Source organism: Lepidothrix coronata, unplaced genomic scaffold, assembly GCF_001604755.1.
Source record: "Lepidothrix coronata isolate B3197 unplaced genomic scaffold, Lepidothrix_coronata-1.0 Scaffold44, whole genome shotgun sequence".
Lineage (NCBI taxonomy): Eukaryota > Metazoa > Chordata > Aves > Passeriformes > Pipridae > Lepidothrix > Lepidothrix coronata.
In genome coordinates this window covers 421468-439305 of record NW_016690224.1, presented here as the reverse complement: position 1 = coordinate 439305, position 17838 = coordinate 421468, and the positions used below count along the sequence as shown (strand labels likewise).

At 40.5% G+C, this 17838-nt stretch overlaps 1 protein-coding gene across 2 annotated transcripts in view; it reads left to right on the top strand.

Moving 5' to 3' along the window:
• Positions 1–16501, top strand: part of IFT81 (intraflagellar transport 81) — a 45298-nt gene extending 28797 nt beyond the window's left edge. Inside the window, exons 12-19 of one of the 2 annotated variants that reach the window (XM_017814441.1) lie at positions 425–553; positions 1713–1802; positions 2655–2741; positions 4191–4262; positions 4352–4437; positions 8331–8376; positions 9298–9457; positions 16455–16501. In XM_017814441.1, coding sequence (XP_017669930.1) covers positions 425–553; positions 1713–1802; positions 2655–2741; positions 4191–4262; positions 4352–4437; positions 8331–8376; positions 9298–9457; positions 16455–16486 — 702 coding nt within the window. In that variant the 3' untranslated portion in view covers positions 16487–16501. Of the gene's footprint in view, positions 1–424; positions 554–1712; positions 1803–2654; positions 2742–4190; positions 4263–4351; positions 4438–8330; positions 8377–9297; positions 9458–9554; positions 10160–16454 lie in introns of those variants that run through there. The other variant, XM_017814440.1, reaches the window with a different exon arrangement.
• The last annotated feature ends 1337 nt before the right edge of the window (positions 16502–17838 follow it).

Sequence of the window (17838 nt, the reverse complement as noted above, 5' to 3'; positions counted from 1 at the left end):
GGAACACTGTCTGTGGTATTTTCTTCCAATACCTGTATTCTTGTTATCAAAACAGTTTATAAAATCATTAGCTACATGTTCCGATGAAGCATCTGGATTTTATACATTGAGCTTCTTCAGAGCCTGACCACAAGCCCACTTTGCTTTGTGGAAACTTTCTGTTCACTTCAGTGGGCACAGTGACCAAACATTGCATTTACAGAGAGTTGTTGTCATCCTGCTGTACAGGCACAAGATAAAATTTAGTTTTGCTGGCAGCTAGATTAATAATAATAAATTGGTTAATAATAATAAATTGATAAATAAAATAAATTGATTGCAGTACTTACCCTTTTCACTTCTTAACAATATTTTGGCTTCACTAAGGAATTTGCTGTTTCTTGGTTAATGGGGTTAATTCAGCATTTATTGTTTGTCTCTGCAGCAAGTAATTGAAGAGAAAAAAGGCATTTCTGGATACAGTTACACCCAGGAGGAGCTGGAAAGAGTCTCTGCAGTGAAGAGTGAAATGGATGAAATGAAAGGCCAGACATTAGATAATATGTCTGAAATGGTGATTTTTGTCTTTACTGTATTTGCTCAGTTTGAATATCTAGTACCTCAGCATATAACCCCAAGTTTAATGTTTTTGGGGGGGGCAATAATTTTCCTTTAATTTATGTTTTTATATATATATATATATATATATGTATATATATGTATAAAATTTAGATACATCTCCAAAGGTAATCTAGACAAAGTTTACTAGAATGTGCATTTCTTTTAATGTACAAAGAAGAGCTATATACAAAAATAAATCCTACAAATAAATCCTCCTTTTCTCCCCTTCAGAAACCTCAGGGGTATCAAGTCTTGTCTTTGATTTTTTTACTTTTTTGTGATTTCAGAAGTGGTTTCGTATTTGTTCTTGCACATTACTTGAAAGAGATGAATGGTTTGAATCTGTAACAGAATCTTTTTCTAAAATGTTTGTAAATCACTGGAGTTCAGCTTTTGTTAGAAAGATACTTAATATGCTTAAAGAGCTAAATAGCTTGTCTTTTTCTCTATAGCCTGATTTTCAATTGCCCTTAGATCTGTCATGTTTTAATTTACCTGCCCACATAGCTGTAGAAGCAAGAAAGAACTTGAATTTCTAATTTGAAAATATTATAAAAGAGCAAAAGGCAAAATAGCATTTTTTTAAATCATCGAGGCACTTTTAAAATAAAATGGTATAATTAAAGTAGAATTGCTCTCAAATAGAAAGCTGGATAAAATTTTAATTTTCAGTGTAAATATGTCTGTGTGCCTCAGTTTTAGCATTTTCAAGCTTTATTTAACCTATGCAGGTTTGTTTGGTTTTTTTCTTAAGGATTTCTCCCTTTCTTTCAGTCTCCCACTATGCAATTCCTTCATTTTCCCTACTCCTTAAGCTCTTTGGTATCTGGCACATGGGCTGTCTCCTGGAATTCTCTGGGATGTTCTGGGAGCAGAATTTGTCTCGTTTATGGGAATGACCCCGCTGCCAGATGGGCTCTTTCCCTGTCCTAATTAGACCTGAACTTGGTTATATAATTAAGGTTTCATTTATATATAATTCGTACATAATTATGGCTTCATCACAGATTTTTTCTCCCCACATTTTTCTTTGTCTCCCCTTTCTTTTCAAATCCCTAATTACATGAATGTACTTTTTAGTGTTAATGAATATTCTTTTGTCCCTTTCTCAGGTAAAGAAGCTGAATGCAGTGGTGGCAGAGAAGAAGGCAAGCCTTGCTCCTGTCATCAAAGAGCTCAGGCAGCTGCGGCAGAAGTGCCAGGTTTGTACCAACGCTCCTCTCTGTCTGTGTAAATCAAGTCAGAGCCACAAATAAGTCCAATTTACAGATCTCTGTAGTGCTCTGCAAGGATATAACTCTGAGGGAAAGCTGGAAAGAGCAGAATGGGTCAACAGTGTTTGCAACAGGCAACGTGCTAAAGGTTGGAATTTGTAAAAGCTGACAGTGCAGGCACAGAATTTAGTCCTTTATAGCAATTAAAAAAAATTACTACACCAGGGAAAATATAAGAAATCATGGTTCAAACCCAAAGCAAAGTTAGTTTTGGGTTGGTTCCAAAGCTATTTCTGCATCTCAGCATTAATGATCCCAACTAATGCTCTCCTTTCTGAATGGTTTGCAGATAACATCTCATTGAAGTAGTTGAATACATTAATCTAAGTCCTGTGTTAGTCTTTGGGACTGACAAATTTATCCATTTGTTTTCAAAATTTTACAGAGAGCTGAAAAAACAAGTCTTTTGGGTCTACAGCTGCCATAACTTGGCTAATTGCCATGGAAGGAAATAGAGTGATGCGTTTATCTATCAACAAAATTATCAGAAAAACTTTTAATGTTTCCATTCAAAGTGTCAGCAAATGAAATCTAGGAGGAGTTGGATGTGCATAACTAGAAATCTGGTTTTTCATAGGGAGCAAGTAAATTTATCCTGTCTCAATGTCTGCTTTTATGGTTGTCCTTTCTTCTTGCAAGCACGGCCCTGTTACCTGACCACGGTAAGGCCGTGGATGGGGCTGGACAGAGGAGATTCCCTGAGTGTCTCTTTGGCCTGAGTGTCACGTGTCAGTCAAAGGAACATTTCATTTATGTTCCCTTTTGCCCTTTTCACCTCAGGAATTAACTCAAGAATGTGATGAAAAGAAAATCCAGTACGACAGTTGTGCGGCCGGGCTGGAGAGCAATCGCTCGGCCCTGGAACAGGTGAGGTGGGGCTTGGTGCACACGGAGAAATGCAGCGTGTTAGTCCCTGTGGTACAATATTTCCCCTGCTTTCCCTCAGGATATGGGAAGTACAAATCCAGTTCAGGTGGGAATGAGTCAGTGGTGATCCCCAGCTTTGCAAATCCTGCCTGAAGCTGCTGTGGAGTGGCTACAGTCACACACAGCAGATGGACTCGGGGGTACCTCATCCAGCTTTGATGAGCAAGGACGGGCATCTGCCAGAATTCCTGCTGCTCTAGGTAGCATCTGTTAGGGAAGAATTTTACTACAAAATAAGGATTAATTTATCAAGACAAATCTTTCTATGCATTTAGCAGATTCTTTACATTAGGAACCAATCCCAGGGATAATTAATGACTGACATTGATGGCAAGGAGACTTCATTAAATGGGACTGTCTTGTATTCCTGTATATAAACAGGATTTTAAAAAAAAAACATACAGGTTTAGCTAAGAGCTTGTGTGTCTGTAATTTGTGCATTGCCTGAAGGAGGCTCTTAAAACAGCCCAGTCCTCAAAGGTGGGCACAGTATCAACATGTTTATGTGGATCTGCTTTATCTCACTTGATCACCTCCTGTGAATTTTGACTGGGCTTGGCTTTTCAAGGCCTTGCCCACAAAGGAATATACTTCAAGATAAAAAGGGAGTACATTTAAAGTGTGGGTGGACGTATACATAGTTATTTTCCTGCACTAAAAGTACTTTTGTATGGTAAAAGAATCCACAGATGGACCTGGTATGAAGTCAGACAGTTCTGTAAGAACTGTCTTATAACAGCAATCAAGGCTTTTTTTCTTGGCAGACAACTCTTAGTAATTTTCTGACACATGATGACAGTCACATCCACTGATTGAGCTGGACATGAGTAGAATTCAGTTTTACAGCTGATGGTGTGAAAATCACACAGTGACAGAGCTCGGGAGTCGACAACTGCAGTGTGACCTGGAGAACAGGATTTGGATTATTGGGGTTTTTTTGGAATGGACCATGTAGAGATGGGAGTAACCCACTTTCTCCATACTGCTCCACATAATTATTGGTTGCTCATTAACATCCCATTAGCATGTCTGTACCTTCTAACATCCCTTTTGCAGATGTGTTCCAGGAAATGCTTGTTCACAGCTGTATTTGGCACTTCAGATGTGCTGAGGAACAAGACTCTTGGCAGCACTTGTGAAGTGTTTGGAAGTCAGTCATTAATAATCACCCATTAACAGTCATTTCTCATCTCTGACTACGACTGAAACTGCAAATCTAAACCCAATCAGCTGTATTTCACTTTAAAAGAGACTTCTGAAAAGCCCAAATTATATGAACATCTGAGAAATTATTAATTCAGGATTATTCTTATAAACTCTCACGGTTTATATGGCAACACAGGGCATCTCCTGGGGGCTTTCAGTCACCATGTCCTTATTCTCCCACAGGAAGTGAAAGGGCTTCTGGAAGCGTGTGCCCAGGAAGAGAGCAACTACCGTTACATCCACTGCATGAGAAGGGTAAGGTCACAGGAGGGGCCAAATTATTCATTCTGGAATAAGATTGCAATATTTATATAGAGAGATATTTAAATTATGTATTTTTGTAGACCCTGGAGGTCCAGCTGCAGCGGGCTAAGGAAGAAATGAAGGCCTATGTGTCCCCAGACCCACAGGAGCGACGGAAGGCGATCCGGTGAGTCCATCTGTGTGTTCCCTCTGTGGGATGAAGGATGTCCATAAACTGAGGCTGAAGTCAGGAATTTTCTCACTGGCATTTGAACTGGAGGAGTTCACCTGATAAATTTAGAAGCACTATAATAATCTAAAAATAAGCAGCTCGGATTCCAGTCTATACAGCTGTAAACCTACAAGTTCTCTCAGACATTCCAGAAGGTTTTCCCTTCCCACTGGAGATTCTCAGCCTCAGAGAGAGGTTTAATTGCACCATCCCATGAACCTCCATGGTTACCCTCAGTTTCATTTACTCCAGCATAAAGCCATTTGCTTCACCCTGTGATTCTTTTCAGGACCCCTCACCTTTGTCTGGCAGGGAGAGAAGCAGGAAATACTATAAATTGAGTTGCTGATTATTTTTGGTGTAGTTTTAGTCCTGCCAAAGATGGAAATGTTTTCTGAGAATGAGATATTTTGGATTAATTATCTGTGTTAAGAAGTCTAAATATTACCATGTCATAGAGATTTTTTTACACTTTACTAAATATTTTTGTAAAAGTATCGTGTTTAAAATTTGTGTATGTTCAGTCTTCTAATACAACATAAAAGTTGAAATGAAATTCAGGCAACAAGTCAACAAGCTGGTTCAGCCCTGTCAGAATTAAGCATCAGGAAAATCCAAAACATTTATAGCATTCATTTGGTAAAAGTGTCAAAATCCCTGAGGTTTATTCTTCATAATTAGTTTTGCAACATTTCAGAATTTTGCAGGAAATAGAATTTCTTTTTTCCAGAAAAAAAAAAAATCATAGATCCTTACTGCCAGCAAAATAATGAAGCTGAAACTGGTGTTGATTGATTGCTTGGACTTTAAAAAGCCACAGCAACAGAATTCCTTGATGTGAGGCCTCTTGCATCTCTCTGCATTTGTGTTTCAGTGACAGGAGAGATTGTTGCTCAGGATCTGTGTCTGTTGTGTCAGAGCTGTGCCTCTCCTACAGGCTCCTGTACAAAGTGCCAAAGTGCTGCACAAAATTGTCCCATGCACAAAATAAGTTAAAAACATGACCAAGTGGCAAAGCAAAGGTGGAACTGCTTAATTAGATAATTAATAATGATTCTACATTCCATTTGAAAGCTTTGGGCTATCCAGCATTCTGACGTCACAACAGGAAAAGGGAACCAGGAGTTGTCTGGCACTTCTCGAAGGAGAGGGAAGAATAAATTGCCTTCCCAAGATATCTGTCCTCTTAGGACTTCTACCTTTCAAGAGTCATTTCTGGACCTTTCTCTTGCAGTGGAAGCAATGAGGGAAGAACTGTTTTATCTGTCAGTGTACGGAATCAAATGTCATTCGGTGTCATCAGAAGCAATGTCTTCACTCATGGAGTGAAAAAGGCAGTAGTGGACCAGTAAAATTTTACAGGCTCTGGAATGGGGCCCTTGACAGGGATAGAGATATATCAAACAGTGAGAAAACTCCAGGGGTTCCCTCGGGAGACACTGAGGGATGAGATTGTCTTCCTGCATCAGATCCTTCCTGAACCACAGGTTGTCCTGAAGCCCCTTGCACTGGTGCCAGTGGAGCTGCATCTCCATGTTCTAGAACATGAGGCAGAGACCACCAGGAAGTGAAGGACTGGATTAATACCTATCAGAGAGACCTTCTGCAAGGATCTGAGGCATGAGAATGCTCAAACACTGGGTCATAAAATAAGAGGAAGAAAAGAATCGACAGTACAAATGTTAGGGTGGGAGAAGAGAAGGACAAGGAGAGAGAATGTTATCCCATCTCACAAAATAATGGAAGGCTGTAGGAAATAAAGGCTTTGTCTAATGAAGGACAAGGAAACAGCAAAATTAAACAGAAGGATGACAAGAGAAAACCCTTAGTGATGATGTGAGTATTTATGAGGATGAGGAGCAGCTGAGGCAGCGGGGTCAGACATAAGGCACGGCCCTTCTGTGGCTGTGGGGAAGGGGGTGCTGGGTTCGTTCTCAAATGCTGAGCAAAAAATACTTGGGAAATGAACATCCAGGATGTGAGTGTTCACATGGACCAGCCATCAGAGCCTGCTGCTGGAATGGAGCATGAGCCCAGCTCTGTAATTCCAGGTATGGTGAGGGGAATGTGAACACAGTGTTACCCCTCTCCACTGTCCCCGTTTCACTTCCCGGCTGTGGAAATTATCCTCCCACAAGGACTAGACACAGTTCTGACCTTTTTAAGAGGTCACAGACCTGTCTCATTTAAATGAATTACAGTAAAGTTCAATAGAGAGATCCTTGCAAAATATAAAATGAGACAGTAACATTTGTCTCTAGACATCCCTTTAGAACCTGAATGTATTTTTCAGCAGGCACTGGAATGTAAACGGAGTAAAAATTAAGCATAAATAGACCAGCACTTTCCTAGCAACGTATTGAACAAAAAATGTCTTAATTCAGACCCTCTTTATTGAATATAAACTCTGTTCTGTGGAGTCACTTCTTAGGAATGTGAAAAGTTAATTTTCTTCTCTAAAAATAGAAAGTCGTGGGGTTTTTAACAGTTATTAAGTTACATTCTTTCCAGTCATCATTATAAATAGTAAAGAAAAACTTACTAGAAAAGACATAAAATCTTCTGATTACTTTGAAAACTCTACTTTTAAAAAAAGGGTATTCTTGAGGCCAAGTGTGTTAGAACATGTGCTGTGTGCCAGGGCAAACAAGCAGCTTCAGCCTCACCTCTGGGTTGGTGACGATTCCTGGGGATCAGCGGGACAGCAGAGCACCTGGAGCAGCCTTGGGATGGCTCTGATTCGTCCTGGCTGGAATTGTACAAGAGCAAGAGATCATAAAGTGATCCAGCTTCATTCCTGTGGCAGGCAGGACCAAGTGTTCCAGTCAAAATGCTGGAGTACTTGGTAGAAAGGGAAGGAATAAAGGCACGCGATGCCAGGAGTTCACCCGGCTGCTCACCATGTTCCAGCAAACCTTCACACTCTGGCACCACCACGGCTGGCATTGCTTTCTGGAAATTAGGATTTCTCTACACAAAGGTCTTCTACCCTGAGCAAGCTGGAAAGTCCTTTAGATGAGCTGGGCTATTTTGAATTCCACTAGCACACCCTCACACATAAATGTAATGATTACACACAAAATATAATTGATTTTTTTTTCAAGTGACTCAGTGAATAGTTTTTTTCTATTGTCACATTGAAAAAAAATTTGAAGTAAGTCCTAGTGCTGTCTCTGAACGGGGCTGTTGTGGTTTGCATGTTCAATTGTCAGGGTTCATGTGTCAGGTTTGGGTATGTCAGAGTGATCAGCCACTTGTTACAGACCAAGGTGCACAGCCAAGACTTTTAGTAATGAATGTCACCGGTTACGCTGCTCGGCCTATATTTAGGCCCCGAAATGTGAGGGCTGTTTTCTGAGAGAGGAACGCACAGCAGTCCCATTGCAGCCCCTGGGGTTGTCAGACCTGGGCTGAAATACTATTCCCCTTCATTCCTGTACTTTCCCACTCATTCCAACGCTGCATTCCCAGCAATTAAGGGCTGTGGATCTGTGAACTCTGACGCTCGCCGTGGTTCACCTCAGGATATCACCAGGATAAATGCATTATGACAGGGGATCGGGTACATCTTATCTGGAGGATCTCACTGTTGCCTTCAAGCTGGAAGGAGGAGTAATCGTGTCTGCTTCAAAAATGTAAGAGATCTTATCCAGTGTCACTTTTCCCAACTGCACAGCTGAGACAAGGAGACCTGATCCTTGATGTCAAGGGATATGTTGTCCAATAACAAAAAGGTTTCTTCCTGCTGTGAACCTCCCAGTACTTTCATCCTTTTCCATGTGTGCATCATTATTCTGTCCTGTTATGTAGAACCAAATAATGATAAAATCATTTTATATTTCCTTTAGAGAACAGTATACACGGATGATCCTTGAACAAGAAAACCTTGGGAAGGTGAGAATGAGGCTTTTACCTCGTACAAAAATTGGACAGTTCATATTTTTGTGGGGTTTATTCCCAAAGGCTGTGGTCAGTCTTTTATAAAAAGCATATTGCAGCCTACAAAGAAAATTCCATCACTGCTGGCATTGGTAACTAATACCCTGGAAAGGGATCCTGCTCACTCCTCAGGGCTTGATTTCCTGCAGGGAATAGCATGAGCTGCTGTAAAAGATGTCAAACAGCTCAATGTGACAGCACATTCCCTGAAAACCATTTGGATAAGAAACTGAAACACGGGCATAACGAACTGTGCCAGCTCAGATTTTCTGTTGTATATAAAGCAACCTGTTGAAGACAATAAATTCTGAGCCTGTCAACCTTATCACTGTTGTTAAAGGCCAGGGGATCATCTGCCTTAGACAAAACCAGTTGTCCAGTTTTAATCTTGTCTGAAGCTCAGATCAGCATGGACAAGGTTGGGCTTAGCAAGTCACAACAAATAGCTTTTATTAATTTCCTTTTCTGAGTCAGTTTGGGGGGTTTTACAGCTTTGGGCTGCCACTATTAATAATCAGGAGTGGGTTTAATTGTAAAACATTGATTTCATGTTATAATATCATGATAGGAATCCATTGCATATTGCACCTTGATACTGCAAGAGCTCTGTGTGGAAATGATCTCAGATTTTTAGCATAAATTCTCACATAGATAAGACTAATATTTAGACAGTTAAAAACCATGGAAAGAGTTGTCAATCTGTACAAATATCTGAGTCCCAGGTGTGAATGCATTTAGCACTTGCAGGGAGTGTTATCAACTTGAACAAAACAATATCTCAGTAGCATATAAAAATCTCTGTCATTCCAAGCTGTGTGAGCAATTCTTGTGGCGTAGAACTCTTCCAGAAATCTAATGTTTTTGTATTTTTAACAGAAATTACGAGAGAAGCAGAAGGTTGTACGGGAAAGTCACGGGCCAAATATGAAGCAAAGGAAAATGTGGCAGGACTTTGAGCAGTTAATGGAATGTAAAAGAGAATGTTTTCAGAAACAACAAAATCAAGCAGCCATTGGTCAGGTCATTCAGGAAGGAGGTAAAGACAGGCTTGTGTTATGAATTCTTCCTCCCAATACCTACATGAAGTGGCTGTGTTGGCTTCTGAACTTACTAAATCCTGTTGCTTTCATCAGTTCTACAATTTTTGTACAGTATTTGGTTTTGGTGGATAAACAAAGAGAGCAACAGACCCGTCTGTGAAGCTTCTCCTCCACTGTTTCAGTGACCACGTGCTGTGGTTGGAAGGTCTGTTGGAAGAGCTGCACTGGGGTGAAGCTCCTCCTAAATCCATGGTTTATGAGGCTGGGAAGGGCATCTGCAGAGAGATCAAAGAGAAACAAATCCTTCTCCGGGGTCAGGGAAAACGTACGTAATTGCTCTGCCTCTCATTCTCTATCGCTAAGGTTACATTTCTGCAAGGCCTGGGGCTTGATATTGTATAATTGTGGCCCTCCTGGCTTGGCCCTCTCCTTCCCTATTGTCCTTATCCATGCAGTGTGACTGCAGGAGCTGCACAGCCCTGGCCTCGCAGCCCTGCTCAGACTTTCTGGTCATACTTTCCCTGCACGGTTCAGTTCAGCTGATTGTGCTTCCAGGAGACACTTCATTGCTGCAGCGTCAGGAGTCGCTTTGGAGAACAATCACTTGGATTCTGAGCTTTTTCCATTATCTTTTGTTGTTGTTTTTAACAGAAGTATTTTTCTTGCACATTTACCTCCTTTATTTTATTTTTTTCTGAGTTGCCCATGTGAAAAACGGAGGTCGACTAAATCTTTCCCCTGTGAGGATGTTTTGAGCTGCTTTGTGTGCACAGGGTGGTTCCAAAGGGATTACACACCCAAAGAGGGTCATCTCCTCCCTCTCTTTTGGCTTGCTGGATTTCTAGATAGGTTGGTGGGGTTTTTTATAGTTTTTCTTGCCTGAAGTAGGATGTCTTTTCAGGATATAAAAAAAATATTTTTGCTTTCTTTGATACCTAACTGTGAGATCTTCTGCTGGTTTCTATATCCAGAGAGAGTATGGTAATTATAGAGTTCCTAGTTTGTCTTTGCATTAAATACATTTGTTAACAGGACTAAAATAAAAGCTGGCAAAACTATATTGTGACTGTCTGGTATTCTTTTTCACACTTCCTAGGGGAAAGAAGGAAATTGTTAGGGGCTGGGCCACAGGAAAAAGAGGTTTGAATGGCTCATTTAATGACATTTATTTCAGATGCCCCCAAAGGGTTCACAAGGAGTGGAGTCAGATCCATAGATCCCAGGACAGGCTTTGTACCTGCCTGCCCTGTTCCAGGATCACCACATGGCACCTGCCTGGCTCATCAGGGCTGCTGACTGGAGAAAGTCATGACAATCCCATTCCTGGACTTCTAATAGAGGGGTTTGCAGAAGGCTTGACAGCAACAGTAAAAGAATGCAGACAAGTAGATATGAGACATGCTGAAAATGTGGGATAATCACCAAAAATGGGCATTTAGGTTACTTAGGAATCAGCCTCTGGTTCAGAGTCACTAGACAGGGCAGGGAGAAAGGGGATTTCTTAGACTTTAAGTCAAAACTTTTAGCAAAACCTTAGAAATCCTATTTGACTGGACCATTTACACAAAGATGTATGACAGGGATTAGCCTGCTACCCAGGAAAAAGCAATGCCTTGGAAATTCATGGCAATTATGTGGAGTAAGATTGAGTACAATCATTTTCTGTTTTTCTGTTCAGAGAAACTAAGAATAGTTCATCTTTCTCCCTTGTAAAAACAGTTTATTGCTAGTTACTCAAAGATGACGTGATTGTTGTTCTGATCTGATTAGTGCTCTGTCATTTGTGCTGCACCAAGAAAGGGCACACAGATTATACACTGCAGCAGCAGCAGCAAAATGACTTTCTGAGATGAAGCAGAAAATCATAATAACCGTTATCAAAAGAAAATTGGAAAAACTCAAATGCTATTTTTAGCTTTTTATACAAGTGGACATTTAATAAATGCAGCTTTAATGGATTCTGTTCACTGGCTTTTCCACACAGGTGGGAGCATTCAGAAATCTTTGAATTTCACAGTTTTATCTTCCTATCTTGCAACAAAAAGCTAACTTCTGATTTTTTTACTTTCTGATTATTAATAGCCTGGCTGGTTTATAAAATTAAACATCCCATATGGCAAAATACCTGCCTTCCCCTTGGGAAGGTCCAAATAAATCAAGAGTGTGTGTGGGCAAATTCGGGGCTGCAGCACTTACCAAATTTCTGCTGGTTGGAACAGTGATCTGAGCAGTCACATGAGCAGCAGCTCACTTTGTTTCCAAAGGCTTCTCCTTGTCCTTACCCAGAACTGGAGGAGGAAGCAACCCAGCTATAAGACTATTGTAATATTCTGCAGCTTTGGGGGATTAATGATGTTGATTTCAGCTGTTCTTGGAGCTACAGCAAGTTCCACATAGACCTGAGAGATAAAATAGTTCCAGGCATGAGAAAACACCACATCCACCCTCTTAAAGGAGCAGTCATTTACCATCTGGGTACCACATCATTTGGGTTATATTAGTGGTACCATTTTATTTCCATTTGAACTACAATAACTAAAATAAATGTTCTTATACTTCCTTAGCTAACCCAAATCTAGGATTACTTGTTTCTGTCTCTTCACTCCCATGGATATTACTGCTCAGGTTGTCACATGCATATAGTTGCCCACAATCATAAAAGTTAGGCCCTTCTTTTGCATTTATTGTGTTTACATGCACCAGTTTCCAGAGCTTTCTTGATAAGACTTCCCTACTGTGAGCAGTGTGATGCTGTTCACTGTTCCAAAACACAGAGCAGCAGAAGTGTTCAGCAGCAGCTCCGTGCCTGGAAATGTCCTCATGATGAGGACGTTGTGATTAACGAGCAGAGACACTTTACTACCCAATAATCAATATGGAATCTGTTCTCCTGGTGACTTGCTGGTTCAGGAACTGGAAATGCAGTTCAGAGCTGCTTCTCCTTGGACCAGTATTTCATGCCTGGCCCTGAAGGACGGCAGTGAAAGCTCCCTGGCTGTGCCCAGCGAGCCATCGATGCAGAGCCATTTGACAGTGCCAGTCCAGTTCCTAAATCAGCTCTCTGGCAGTGCTTGGCCAGCCTGGAGTCAGCTCCCACATGGAGGCAGGTGGTGATTGACTGAAAGACATGGAGGGTGGAGCGCTGTCACCTGGAAGGTGTGTCCCTTTGGGAGAAAGGCGGGGACACATTCACTGAAGAGTTGGACTCGGTGATCCTTGTGGGCCCTTCCAACTCAGAATATTCTGTGATTCTGGGACACTGTGATTCTGTCACCTTGCCTGGGGATGAGGAGACGCTGGTCCTGGGTGGATCTGGGTTTTCTCTCTCTGGCCCTGCATTTGCTCAGACTTCAAAAAATCAAGTCTGTGTGTTCCTGGTGTTATCACTCCCAGCCGTAGGTTCCTGCCAAGGGAACACAATTAACTCTTCACCTGCCTCTCTCTTGTGCAACCTGGAATGGAAACAGGGTCGACATTCCCATGGAAGTGCTGGTGTTCCAGTGAGGAAGCACTGCACAAATCAACAGCTTTATCACAAGGTCCCACCTGTCTGGGCAACACCCATGTGGGTAGTTGTTCTCTCACAATCAGTATTTGACCTATTTCCAGCTTGTTTCAAGAGTCCTTTAAATTCTCAGCATGAATTTAAAACAGGTTCTCCAAATTCCCAGTGTCTGTTTCTGTAGCAGTAGTTTCACAGTGGCAGCCTCCAAATTCTTGAGGCAATCCATGTTATCCCAAGGTCAGTGGGTGAAAAGGGTATTTTTCCACAATTGCATGACATTGATTTTCATGATTCCAGTTTCCAGGCTGCTCCCTGGTGATGTCACCCCGGGTGAAGAGCTCTGGGGGTTTGGACAGGGAGCAAACATGTTCCAAATAATCCTCAGGAACTGTGAGACAAACCACACCAGCCTTACTTTGACAAAACCCTCTCCGACTTCAGTGGGAGTTTTGCCAAAATAAGGTCTGCTGGATTTAGCTCCGTGTTCTTCATCCTGACAGAACAAGCAGGAATTAAAGGGCCAGCACCTGATTTATAGCACACAGAGAATAAAAATCATGGTAATTATCTAAAATAACGATTTCCCCCCAACACAAATCAACGTTTCACTAGACACATCCTGATTTATAACAAAAATTAAGTGTTTGTGGAGGTTTTTCCCAGCACAAACAATTCAAATAACAAGTCCTGAGCAATATAGTTCGATTTTTAGTAGACAGCCATGAGAGGCTGTTGCACAAATCCAGTGCTGAAGTATTAATAGTGTTTATCATTAGAATAAAACTGCATTCTTTACCTTGTATTTAAAGGCATTATTTAAATTTGTTATAAAAAAGTGCATTTTTTACCTTTTCTTTTTTGCATTTCCATTCTGTAAAGTTATTAAAAAATATGGTTTTGCTAATTAAGATACCAACAAGCAGCATTTGCTGAATGCCAGGAACTGGAGTTCTTTTTCTGCAAATGGATCTTCTCCAGCCAATGTCTATTTTCCTGCTTCAGTTCAGTCTCTTATTACACAATAACATGTCATTTTAAGCTTCTAAATTTTATTGCAAGTTCTAAACCCACTCCTTTATACAATAAGCACTTAATTAGGTCTATTCTTGAAACAGGATAAAGCCAAATCCTGCACTTTTTGCTAATACCAGGAAAAATGCAGTTGATAGAAATATGGAAAATGGGATCTTACCAGTTTTCAAAGATGAATTTCTTTCTCTCTCTCTACTTATTTTTCCTGAAATGCAATAGAAAATATGCTTTGCACTTAGGAAGCAACAAAAACAAAACCATAAAGATATACATCACATACAAATAATCAGTAGGTGAGGGAAATAATGAAGGAATTAATCTCCCAATTTCTTTATAAATTTTATAACTAGTTCATACTGAAAAAAAAGCCAAAAAATAAAATCCATTAAGATTTTATGCAATTAAAATTTGTAGGAGTTTAATGTTTGGAGTTTTTAAACTGGATTACAGTTTTTTAAATAGCAGTTGAAACTCTAAGGTTATAAAATAAGAATAATTCAGCAGTTTACTTGGTTTACACTATTGCTGCATTTTCTGATGAGTAAACTGGTGTTTAGACCTTTCTTTGCAATTATCACAGAAATCTTAGAGCCATTAGTGAAGAATTACCACTAAAAAAGAATTACCACTAAAAAAGCAAAAAGGACTGATTAATTTGGGGTTCTAAAAAATGGGTAAATTTAAAATTAAAAAAAACACATTAAAATGATACATTTTGCTTACCAACTGCTATTAAAATGATGCAGTGCTCTAAACCAGCATTCTGGGAACTGCAGCATTAGAAACGTGGAGGTTTTTAAAGTATTTATAAAACATTGTCCCCATCTCCCTCACTTTGTGCTTAAAGCCTGAAGTGTTTTTATAGCACGTTAAAAAGCAAACAGAGCTATGAGAACACTGAAAGTCACCCACAGACAACCTGTTCCACTAATATTTTACATCCACGTTACATCTCCTGTCCCAAAGGGTTTCTCTCCTCCACGTGGGCTCTGCTCAGGTGCTGCACAAGCCAGGGAGCAGGAGAGATCCATGTTCCCAGGGTAGTGAGGAAAATTGGGCTTTTATTATTTCATGGGCAGGGACAGCATCATCCTGACATTAAATCTCCTTCAGAAAACATCTCCCACAGCTCAGAACTAGAGAGCAATCTGGATTTTAACACCGAGATGGAGCGTGGCTCACTCCGAGTGGGCTCTTACTGTTGTGCTGTTCCTTTTGTGGTTTTTATTTACTATCTCTACTTCAATCACTTGTACTCTGTATTCTACAATCATTTGTATGGGAAATGCATCCATTTAAAATCTCGTCCCAGGAAGGTTCTTTTCTGCTTGTTGGTTTAATTGCAGCGAAGGTTGATCGTAAAACACGCTGAGAGGGAAAGAGGGAACTCATATACTGGAAAAAGCACTATAAATATTTTCCTGGGATCACTAGCACAACCTTGTAACACTTCACCCTGTGTTGTGGAAAGAATTAGACAATCCTTTTATGAAATATCTAAAAGGTGTTTACAATTCCATCCCAAATTACCGTGGCTTTAAAGAAAACATCCCATGATTCTTAATTCCGTCATTAAATTTATTTTCAACCTTTTTCTTCATTCTGGTATCAAATTTATTTTCAGCCTTTGAGGGGATTCACTTGCTGGTGACTTGGCAGTGTCAGGCAAACGTTGGACTTTTACTCTGACACTTGTTGAAGAATTTGATTGAAACTATATATGTCCAGATAACACCCAACAAAGTGCCCCTCTTGCGTTTGTTTCGAGATATTTTTGGAAACAACAGAGGCGACCTTGGACAGAGCTGCTTTTCCAATTTAGGACTTCATTTGGTCTAAGAGAGTAAAATTATACTCCCGAATCCTTTTGTGTACCCACAAACAGGGCAGTTTTACTTTATGCCATCGCAGAATTGTTTTTCTGTACGTTCTCAGCAGTGTTGATCTGTTTAGGATAAAAATGACTTTAGATAATCAAGAGTTACTTTCAAATGTACATATAAATAGTCTGTGACATATCACATGTCCCTTAAAAATGTTGTGTAATCCAAAATATCAGCGGCCCTTTATGTAACACCTTTGCTCCTCTAGAGCCAGAGCTAATAAACAGGGGTTTGTCTTTGCTTATAAACAGGAAAAATGAGATTTCAAAGCAGAGCTCATGCAGACTTGATGTAAAGTCTAAATGAGGAGTGGCAATGCTGGGATGGGGCTGACACCTGCCCCCTCACAGCACAAACAGTGTTTGTGAGGCTCCCAGTGGAAAAGCCAAGGTTGGGAGCCAGGTTCTCTCATTGGGAGCAGGGGATTGTTTTCTCCTCACTTGGGTTTGCCAGCTGTGCAATCGTATCTGTAACACTTTATTGCATCTAATCACTTAAGATGTTTTAAATAGTTTGCACTTAATTTTCTATACAATCAATATATTTTAATTCATTTGTATTGCTCTGTTACAGACATCCTGCACTCTGGAACAAAATGGGATTAGTTTGTGGCAATGATAATGCAGTTTCACTGCTGGGAATAAAAGGAGAATTGACAGAGTAAGTGTTCTGGTCATTTCCCCTGCACAGTATTTACTCTCTTCAATCATAATGTTGTCCAGTGTTACCTAATGATCAAATCCAAGAAATACTGTGGAAATTAAATCTAGACATGCCAGTGCAATCTATCTGACAGTGGCATATGTAAATACGCTGCTTGGGAGTATATTGTTTATATGACTTTGATCACACTCGGTGTCAATGCACATTTTTATAGCTCTATTACACCCTGACTGTGACTGATGGCTCAAGTTCTAACTCCAGACTATCCAGTTCTCTGATTTTATGGCATTGTCATGTAAAGTATTTGTGGACATCTTAAGAGAAGCGACTCTGATCCTGGGAGCCTGTGTGACTGCATTACCATATGCACAAATCAGGATAAAATAAACTATTTGCTTTAGCAACTTTCATCAGAGAATCCCAAAATAATTGACAAACAACTCTCAGTAAGTCTGTTGGCCATGGAGCCAGATCAGCAAGTCGCTGCTATTTATGTTATTTTCTAGATGAACAAACCCCACAACCGAACGAAACAGAAGCAAAATCAGTCCTTGTCTCTGTGCTGTGGTCTCAGGGCATTCCCAGGATTCCCAGGCTGATCTCCCTGAGAAACTTCCTGATTCTGGTCCTGAGCATGGTTGTTCAGACCCCCAAACCCTCATCCAAACCCTGAGGTTTGGAGTGTTGGGACATAAAGGAATGACACGCAAACGTCACCGAATTTCCCGGTCAGTCCTCGCTCTGAGTGTCCTCAGCTGACCCTGCCACTGCCTAAAAAGTAATTCAGGAGTACAATGTCTGTACCTTTGCGATGTGATAATTCACTGGAAAGGTCGTAGCAGATACAAACAAACAAATATGACACAGACAAACACAGAGACAACTCCTGAAGGAGTTTTTAATTAACCTCTAACGAGGAATTTCAAACACAGAAAGCATCACGAGCACCTTCATCGAGCTAATGGAGTCAACGAAATGAAATGTGAGATTTTTCTCCTGCCCTGAGATCTTTTTATAACCCCAGGGAGATAAGATCAGGAGAAGCAGTCCTACAGAGAAGCCCTGTGTGTCTGGATGTGCATGTAAGTGTGCACACAGTCTCACAAGGTCTCGCTTAGAAACCAGGACACAACACTCTGGGCAGCCTCATATTTGTGGGCCTGTTCTCTGCACATTTCAGTTTTTTACAATTGTCTCCTTTGTGCTGCAGCTGAAACATTAATTGTATAACCTTGAGCTGAAATAACTGGAAATTTGATTTTTTCTTAAACATCAGAGGAAACAAAGAGATTTT